Source organism: Coenobita brevimanus, chromosome 99 (genome assembly GCF_032717465.1).
Source record: "Coenobita brevimanus isolate Jiangsu-jjx chromosome 99, ASM3271746v2, whole genome shotgun sequence".
NCBI lineage: Eukaryota > Metazoa > Arthropoda > Malacostraca > Decapoda > Coenobitidae > Coenobita > Coenobita brevimanus.
The window spans coordinates 12,699,069-12,707,514 of record NC_137052.1 but is presented as its reverse complement, the minus strand read 5'-3'; the positions used below and the strand labels follow the sequence as shown (position 1 = coordinate 12,707,514).

General features: G+C 42.9%; 1 protein-coding gene across 1 annotated transcript in view; it reads left to right on the top strand.

Moving 5' to 3' along the window:
* The first annotated feature begins 3,709 nt into the window (after nucleotides 1-3,709).
* Nucleotides 3,710-8,446, top strand: part of LOC145414437 (protein CEPU-1-like) — a 508,144-nt gene continuing 503,407 nt past the window's right edge. The window contains exons 1-2 of the mRNA XM_080283989.1: nucleotides 3,710-3,731; nucleotides 3,864-4,024. Of these exons, the coding sequence (XP_080140115.1) occupies nucleotides 3,710-3,731; nucleotides 3,864-4,024 (183 nt within the window). The remainder of the gene's footprint in view (nucleotides 3,732-3,863; nucleotides 4,025-8,446) is intronic.

Here is an 8,446-nt window from a genome sequence, read left to right as displayed (position 1 = left end):
AAGCCTTCATTTTTTCTATCCTTAATTACTTAGAGCAGATTGGACCTACTCGCATCCGTGACCACCTTGGAGAGAGCTCCAACATACTTGACCTCTTCCTTACAACTAATCCTTCTGCTTACACCGTTAATCTTTTCCCATTGTTGGGCTCTTCCGATCATAAACTTATTACCTTAACGTGTCCTATCACTCCACTGCGGCCTGTGGACCCTCCAAAGAAACGTCATCTGTTGCACTTTGGAGCTGCAGAATGGGAGGCCCTCAGCCAGTGTTTTGATATTCCCTGGAATGATTATTGCTTCTATGGCCAGGAGCCATCTGAATGTGCCTTGCAAATTACGGAGGTTATTCTCTTGGGCATGGAAGCATACATTCCTTTCTCATATCCTTTGACTAATGAAAGAAAGCCTTGATTTAATCACGCTTGTTCTAATGCTGTCTGCAAGAAGGAGAGGGCCTATAAAAGGTACCAGAGCCAATCCACCCCTGAATCACAGCTTTTTAATGTTTCTGTCCGGAAATATGCTAAGTCTGTTCTTTGCTCTGCTAAAAATAATTTCATATGTACTAAATGCTCTCAACTCTCCAACTCATATTCTTCCTGCTCCTTCTGGCATCTTGCCAAAAACCTTTCTAACAACTTTACCTCATCATCCTTCCCTCCTCTTTTCTACTCTGATGGCTCTGTAGCTATTTCTTCTACTGATAATGCAGATCTCCTTGCTCAGACTTTCTCCTCCAATTCCACCTTAGATGATTCTTGTGCTGTTCCTCTATCACTTCCCCCCTCTGACTTCCTCATGCCTGACATTAAAATCTCTTCAGCTGATATATTTTCTGCCATCGCTGGCCTCAATACTAATAAGGAATATGGGCCTGATGGAGTCCCTTCTGTTGTCCTCAAGAACTGTGCTTCTGTGCTTAAACCCTGCTTAGGTAAACTCTTTTGCCTTTGTCTTTCAACTTGTACCTTTCCTTCTTAATGGAAGTTTGCTCTCATTCAGCCAGTCCCAAAGAAGGGTGACCATTCCCAACCCTCTAATTATCGTCCAATTGCTTTAACATCCTGTGTCTCAAAATTTTTTGAGTCTATTCTTAACAGAAATATTTTAAAGCATCTATTCTATCACAACCTTCCTTCATACTTGTCAGTATGGGTTCCGTCAGGGACGCTTCACTGGCGTTCTTCTCACCTACCTTTCAGACTCCTGGTCATCCTCCTTTCAGGACTTAGGCGAAAGCTTTGCCATTGCACTTGACATCTCAAAGGTTTCCGATTCAGTCTGGCATAAATCTTTAATTTCCAAACTGCCCTCTTACGGTTTCTATACTTCTATCTGTGCCTTCATCTATAGCTTCCATTCTGGTCGTTCTATAGCTGCTGTTGTAGACGGCCATCGATCTTCTCCCACGTCTATCAACAGTGGTGTTCCTCAGGGCTCTCTCCTATCACCAACTCCCTTCCTGTTATACATCAATGATCTTCTAAGCTGTACATCTAACCCTATCCACTCATACGCTGATGATTCCACCCCTCACCTTTCCATTCGGTTTCAGCAACGTCCATCTCAGCAGTTACTTCAACAGTCAAGGGATGAGGCTATGGAACACCTGTTTGACTTGGCTCGTATCTCTGACTGTGGTAAAAATAATCTTGTTGTTTTTAAGGCATCAAAGAGTCAGTTTTTACACATATCAACCCGTCAAAATCTTCCTCAGAAGTACCCACTAATGTTTAACTATATCCGGCTCAATCCTGCATCATCCTTGAACATTATCGGGGTTTCAAACACTCGGGACTTATCTTGGAAAGATCATATTGCCCCTCTGAACTGTCTGCTTGCATCCAGCCACCTCTACGACGGGTGCGTAGCACCCGTCTAGCAACAAACTCTCATCCCTTTTCTGTCCAACTCTCTAATGCAAGAGTTAACCGTTACTCCCAGTCCTTCATTTATGCACCAGGTCAACTCTAGAACTGTCTCCCTCTGTCTGTATTTCCTACTACCTATGATCTTCAGTCTTTCAAACGCTGTGTCGAGGCATCTCGATATGAATGGCTCTTGAATTTGGCTCTCTTTTGTTTTTGCTTTTTTCTTGGAAGGAACTGTTTTTCGGGCTCAGCCCGTGGATCCTTCTTCCTCGCATAAAAAAAAAATCCACAATCATACATTTTAGCACAATGTATAACGGTTGGCGAGGGGAGACCGTGGGAAGGGTGGGGTTCATGTATCTTTAGGGGGTGGGAGGGGAAGTGTAAAAATGTGTGTGTGTGTGTGTGTGTGTGTGTGTGTGTGTGTGTGTGTGTGTGTGTGTGTGTGTGTGTGTGTGTGTGTGTGTGTGTGTGTGTGTGTGTGTGTGTGTGTGTGTGTGTGTGTGTGTGTGTGCGTGCTAAGAGGTTATAGGAGAGGAGGGTGGCCGAAGTTTAACAGAAGTTTGAAATGAATTATGGTTAATGAAATACCTACGGAGTCCTAGCACCGTCTCGTGAGATGGGAAATGTGGCAGTGTGCAGTGTAGAATGCAGTGTAGCATATCGCAGTGTTGTAGTGCATTGTGTGGTAGTGTGAGTTGTATCAGAGGCGCGGTAGTCTTAGGTGTAAAATGTGTTAGCGATGTAGTGAAAGGTGTGGACTGGGGGATTCAGTAGTGCTGTAGTACTGTGATATGCATTGGTGATGAGTGGTATTGTGTGGCGTCGCAGCTTCAGCTAATTGAGTTGTGTGTGGTATGAAGGTGTGAGGTGCGGTAGTTTGGCACTGTGAGGTATGGTAGAGTCACGGTGTCAGGTTCGAAAGTGTGGCAGAGTGAAGCACAGTAAACTGCAGTGTAGTGGTCTGGTAAAATGACAAGAAGTCTGGCAGCATAGGTGTGTTAGTGTGCCAGCCTGAGCTTGTGGGACAAGTTGTGGTAATGTTACGGAGGAGAGATAGTGTGGCAGTGAAAGGTGTAGTAGTGAGACTGTGTGAGTTGTGGCAATGTTACATTGAGAGATGGCAGTGTAAGGTGTGGCAATTTGGCAGTGAGGTGTGGTAGCATGGCATTGTGCGCTGTATTAGTCTGGTAGTCTACTATGAGAAATTTAGTTGAAATTCCTTTTTCTTTTTCTTCTTGTTTTTTTTTTTTTTTGCTTGTCCTTCTTCATTTATATTTACAATCTGAGGCAATTACGTTCATTTTCTAGGCGAAGCCTGTTACTTAGCAGACACTGATTGCCCGCTGTCCTTCTTAATGGCCCTCATGCTGTCGATGGGCAACATATCAAAACTAACGATTTCTTGCTGCAGTTAGGGAAGTGTGGTCCATACATAATGCTCCTCCTCCATTCCCTCGGATGACGTTTTTCTTGCATCATTTATTCATTTCATAATCGTATTGCAGCACCTAGACCGACAAACTGAATTCTCCCCTGCAATGCATAGGCTATCACCAGTTGATTTTTTACTGGAGCACTATTTCCGAACCACCCTGTGTAGTCTAAGAGTTAAAAACAGTCCCCAACAAGTGTTCTTTGATAAGACATTCCTCCATCACGGCAGTGCTATTAATGTTCCATGTTTATTCATGACCCTAACTTTAACTTCCTAACCAGAATTTGGTCATTAGTTTTTGTGATTACCATCAATCATTTCTGTAAATCAAGTGTAAACCCATTCACTTGTTCTCCATATTGTTGCTAACAGACAAAATGACAAATAGACCAGGCAAAATGAACAACCTCCTCAGCAGAGGTAATAGACCTTTAACAGCGAAAGAAACCATAGCCACTGTAATTTATTCTAGCTCTAGCCAGACTATTTTATTGAGCATAAGAGTAGTTTTTCATAGTTTGGAAGTTAGCCAACGTCATCCTTTTTCTACAGGGTGGAAAGAGCAGACAGACTGGCGTGAGGAGAGTGACAGAGATGGTCGACCACCTCGCCGTGGTCCCCATCTCCTTCCAGACCTACCAAAAAATGTTTCAGTCACAGCGGGCCGACTTGCTACCCTCCCATGCAGGATGGCGAATCTCAAGGGACGGTCGGTGAGTATTAAAATATTAGTAGATACGTGGATATCACGATCACATTGTAAAAACAAATTAGAGGGCCGTCAGGTGAATGCCCTCTACATCTTCCGACGTGGAGAGGCCACATAACATCACTATTTTAAAATGTTCATTTGTTCTATGTGCTGCTTGTTATAACTGGTTGTTCAAGAGACGATCTAATTTTGAGAGATTACTGATGACAATCTTCTATATACTCTTCATAAAATTAATTGGCTGTAGAATGATGAGTATATACTCCTATCAGTTTTTGGTAAATGTGCTTGCATTAACAATGGTAAAGCCATTTACATCACTAGCATTTACACTGAGAAATGGTGCAAAGAAATCAGTCTGTAGGCTTATTTGTACCCAAAAGCTGCACTAGTTTACTTAAATGAAATCTTTATAAACATTTCTGAGAAAAAATAAAAAATGTCTTCATAAAGACTAACTTAAAAAATTCAAGAAACACTAAATGACTAGGATCCTATTACTGTAAGTCCATCTCCACTCTCCAAGTAAATAAATATGAAGTGTGGCCTCTTCAGTCACGACCCACTACCCTCTTTGCAAATGGTAGGCAAAGAAATCACTTCCGTGTGGTTCACCTACCATCTTAGATGACTAACCAGTAAGATGCACTGGTACCCATAACAGCATATTGAGTGGCTCCTTTTACCCATCACTCACATTCAGTCTGTCAGCAGCATAACTAAGCAAGTTTGCACAGAGAGAGAGAGAGAGAGAGAGAGAGAGAGAGAGAGAGAGAGAGAGAGAGAGAGAGAGAGAGAGAGAGAGGAAGAAGAAGAAAAAGAGTGCAACAAATATAAGTGATAGACAAGTACTGGGAAATGGAGGAGGAAGATGGAAAGGATATATATGACAGGAAGAGATAATGCACAGTAGGGGTAGGAGAAGGGGAGAAAAAGAAAAGACTGCATTATTTATTCTGACTGCCTTCACGAGGACCATTTAGGGTGAAACCAATTTCAGGGAAATCACAGTATTCCTTTCCAGTACAATACGACTTGGGATGTTGATATAATATTCTGGTCCTAAGCTGTACTGCTGAGTGAACGAGACAGTGAGGAAATGCATATTCCTCAAGATTAAAAAAAGACCCGAGAATCAGACACAGTTTCCTCTGGCTGCGAGATGAATATCCTGACCCATGTACCACAGGTTTCCCTATGGAAGAGGTGGAGGGAGAGGGAGAGAGGAGGAGGGACAGGGAGAAAGGAGTAGGGACAGGGAGTGAAGTGGAGGAAGAGGGAGGAGCATAAGGAAAGCAAACAGCCACGGAGTTACGGTATTAGTACTTCCGAGACTGTTTGTTAGGGTAGGCTTTACACTAATACAACTGTTCGACTAGTTGCAGTCCACTCACCAAACCCACTAGCTGAAATCGGCATGAAATGATGAGAAGGACTACCATACAGAAAATAAAAACAATCATAGGAATCTCATAGGAAGGCCATGCACTTTCTCGGGGCTAATGACGTTGGGCACATAGCCTCAGTCACTCTTTGACTCCATCAACGAGGGCCCCTCATTCCAAGCCTCCAGAAAGCAACACTTTCCCTTCTAAGTATTTCAAACAGTATCACTTAACTTGATCTGCTCCTGAGTTATGAGGCTATCTTCTTTGTCTCCTCTACCCCGGGTTGACTCTTTCAAATATCACCCAATGAGCAGGATCAATCACAGGGTAATGTACCACGTCCCTATGCAAATGGATTTAGTGTTCACGTATTATGTGGGTAACAGGTCTCGAGTCAGTGTCCTGGAGCAATCATTCGTTATGCACTTGGCTGTACCAGGAATATTGCATGATCCTGTGAAGGCACTTTGTACCAAAAGGTTCAGTGTTTATGTCCTATTAAAACAAGAAGGATGAACTCTCTGAAGATGGGGATTTTCGTCCTTTTATACAAATACCGACGCCCCCATATACTTGAACTGAGTGAGACCAATACAACGAGAGATCTCAACATATGATATACTGTACAATTGTTATGGACCACACAACAAAGATAAGTAAATCTTTCCAGTACATTTATATCCTCACCACGTGCTCTAGGGGACCTTTAGTCCCAGTGGCTCCACATTCTCACTGAATGCTTCGACCGCACCCACGAGTGTCTCCAGCAACTTAGGAAAAATAACCACATCATCAGAAACGTCAGCCAATAATCATAAACCTGCCAATTGATAGGCCAGTGTGTCCCATTCACATCTCGATCCAGCACCCAATACATGCATATGATGAAAAGTTAGGGAATTAGGAAACTTTTCCATTTTCACTCAAGAACTTACCACAAGAAAATTGGATCCCTATCCCCCCCCCCCTATCATTTGAAAGCAATCAAAGATTTCTTATTTTATACAGGCCAGCTATCAACTGGATAATCATTGTTGCAGCCCATGGAGTTGCAGGAACTACCATAGTACCTCCGGATATACTGATTCAAACGCCTTCCTCAGATTATCGAAGGCTGCCTGCAGAAGTTGCTGAAACTCGTGATGGTGTTCCAAAAGAATCCGTAGGGTTAGGATCTACTGAACTGTAGGCATGAATCGAGATTGCTCAGGCCTATGAATCTTTAACAAATGACCTTAGATAAACATCAACCACGCGCACATCAACCACACTTGCGCAAATACTTGCCTGGCACACTAAGCACAGAGACACCATGGTAATTACAGCAGCCATGTTAGTCCCATTCCTTTCATAGACAGGGGTGACCAAAGCCCTTGTGCAGTCAGACAAAATGATATCAGTATGCCAAACAGCTTTCATGACTTCATGTAATCCCCAGAATATGGCGTCACCCCCTCCTTTGATTAATTTTGCGGGGATACCACAATCAACAGCAGCCCCAGCACCTTTCAACAAGTTGCAACCTTCTTAATTTCAGTTAAAGAAGCCACGGCATCACTAGTTGGTAGAACAGCGGCTACTGATAGCTTATCAGCCAGCAGAAGCTTTCCAATGAGAGGCTCTACCATACAGTATATAATAATGCTCAAAGAACTCAGCCCAACAAGTTCTCTACCTCACTCACCTCCAACATGCGTCATCCAGCAGCTATTTGAAGAGTTACTTTTTTTTTTTTTTTTTTTTAAGGAAGAAGGATTAAAAAGGCCTGAGCCAGCTAATCGTCCTTCCAAGAAAAACCATAAACAATATAACAGAGACCCAAGTTCAAGATCCATTCATTTTGAGATGCCTGGACACACTGCGTTTGAAATACTGGATATCATAGGAAGTGGAAATACAGACAGAGGGAGACGGTTCCAGAGATGCCGTGTTGCATAGCTGAAGGACTTGGTGTAACGGTTAACTCTTGCATCTGAGAGTTGGACAGAGAAGCAATGAGAGTTTGTTGGTAGACAGGTGCTACACGCCCGTTGTAGTGGTGGAGGGTGCAAGCAGATAGTTCAGTGGAGCAGTGACCATTGACGTAGCGATGGAAAAGGGATAAATCCAACAGTGCGGTGAAGAGACAGGTTGAGGGAAGCCAGTGGGAGGAGGAGAGTTAATGAGACGACAAGTCTTTGACTCCACCTCATTGACGAGCTATATGTGGGGAGCCTTCTCATGCATGAGACTTGTACTCTACACAGGAGCGAATAAAATCCGTGTATAAAGTCAACAAATGTGCAGGGGTAAAGGAGGTGTAGATTCAGTTAAGTACACCTAATCTCTTGGAAACGGATTTTACAAGATATGTGATTTGATTTTTCCAATATAAATCCTGAGAGAATGAAACCCCAAGTATATTTAAAGATGATGCAAGATTGAGCTGGATATTATTAAATATTAGAGGGTACTCCTGTGGAAGAATACGATGAGTTGATAGGTGTAGGAACTAAGTTTTTGATGCATTAAAAACAACAAGGTTATTTTTATCCCAGTCAGAGATACAAGCCACGTCAGACATTAGGTGCGCCATAGCCTCATCCCATGACTGTTGAAGTAACTACTGAGATGGACGCTGTGGGAAGCATGCTGTGGGAAGCAAATGGAAAGGTGAAGAGTGGAATCATCAGTGTATAAGTGGATAGGGTTAGATGTACAGCTTAGAAAGTCATTCATGAATAAAAGAGAGTTGGTGATAGTACAGAGCTCGGAGAAACACCACTATTGATAGATCTATGAAAAGAACGGCGGCTGTCTACAACAGAAGCTATAGAACGACAAGAAAGCTAGAGATGAAGGCACAGATAGAAGGATAGAAACCGTGATGGGACAATTTAGAAATTACAGATTTATGCCAAACTCTATGAAATGTCAAGTGCACTGGCAAAGCTTTCGCCAGTCCTAAGAAGAGGAGGACCGGGAGTCTGAAAGGTAGGTCTGAAGATCGTCAGTGGTGTGTCACTGACGGAACCCATACTGGCGATCAGAAAGAA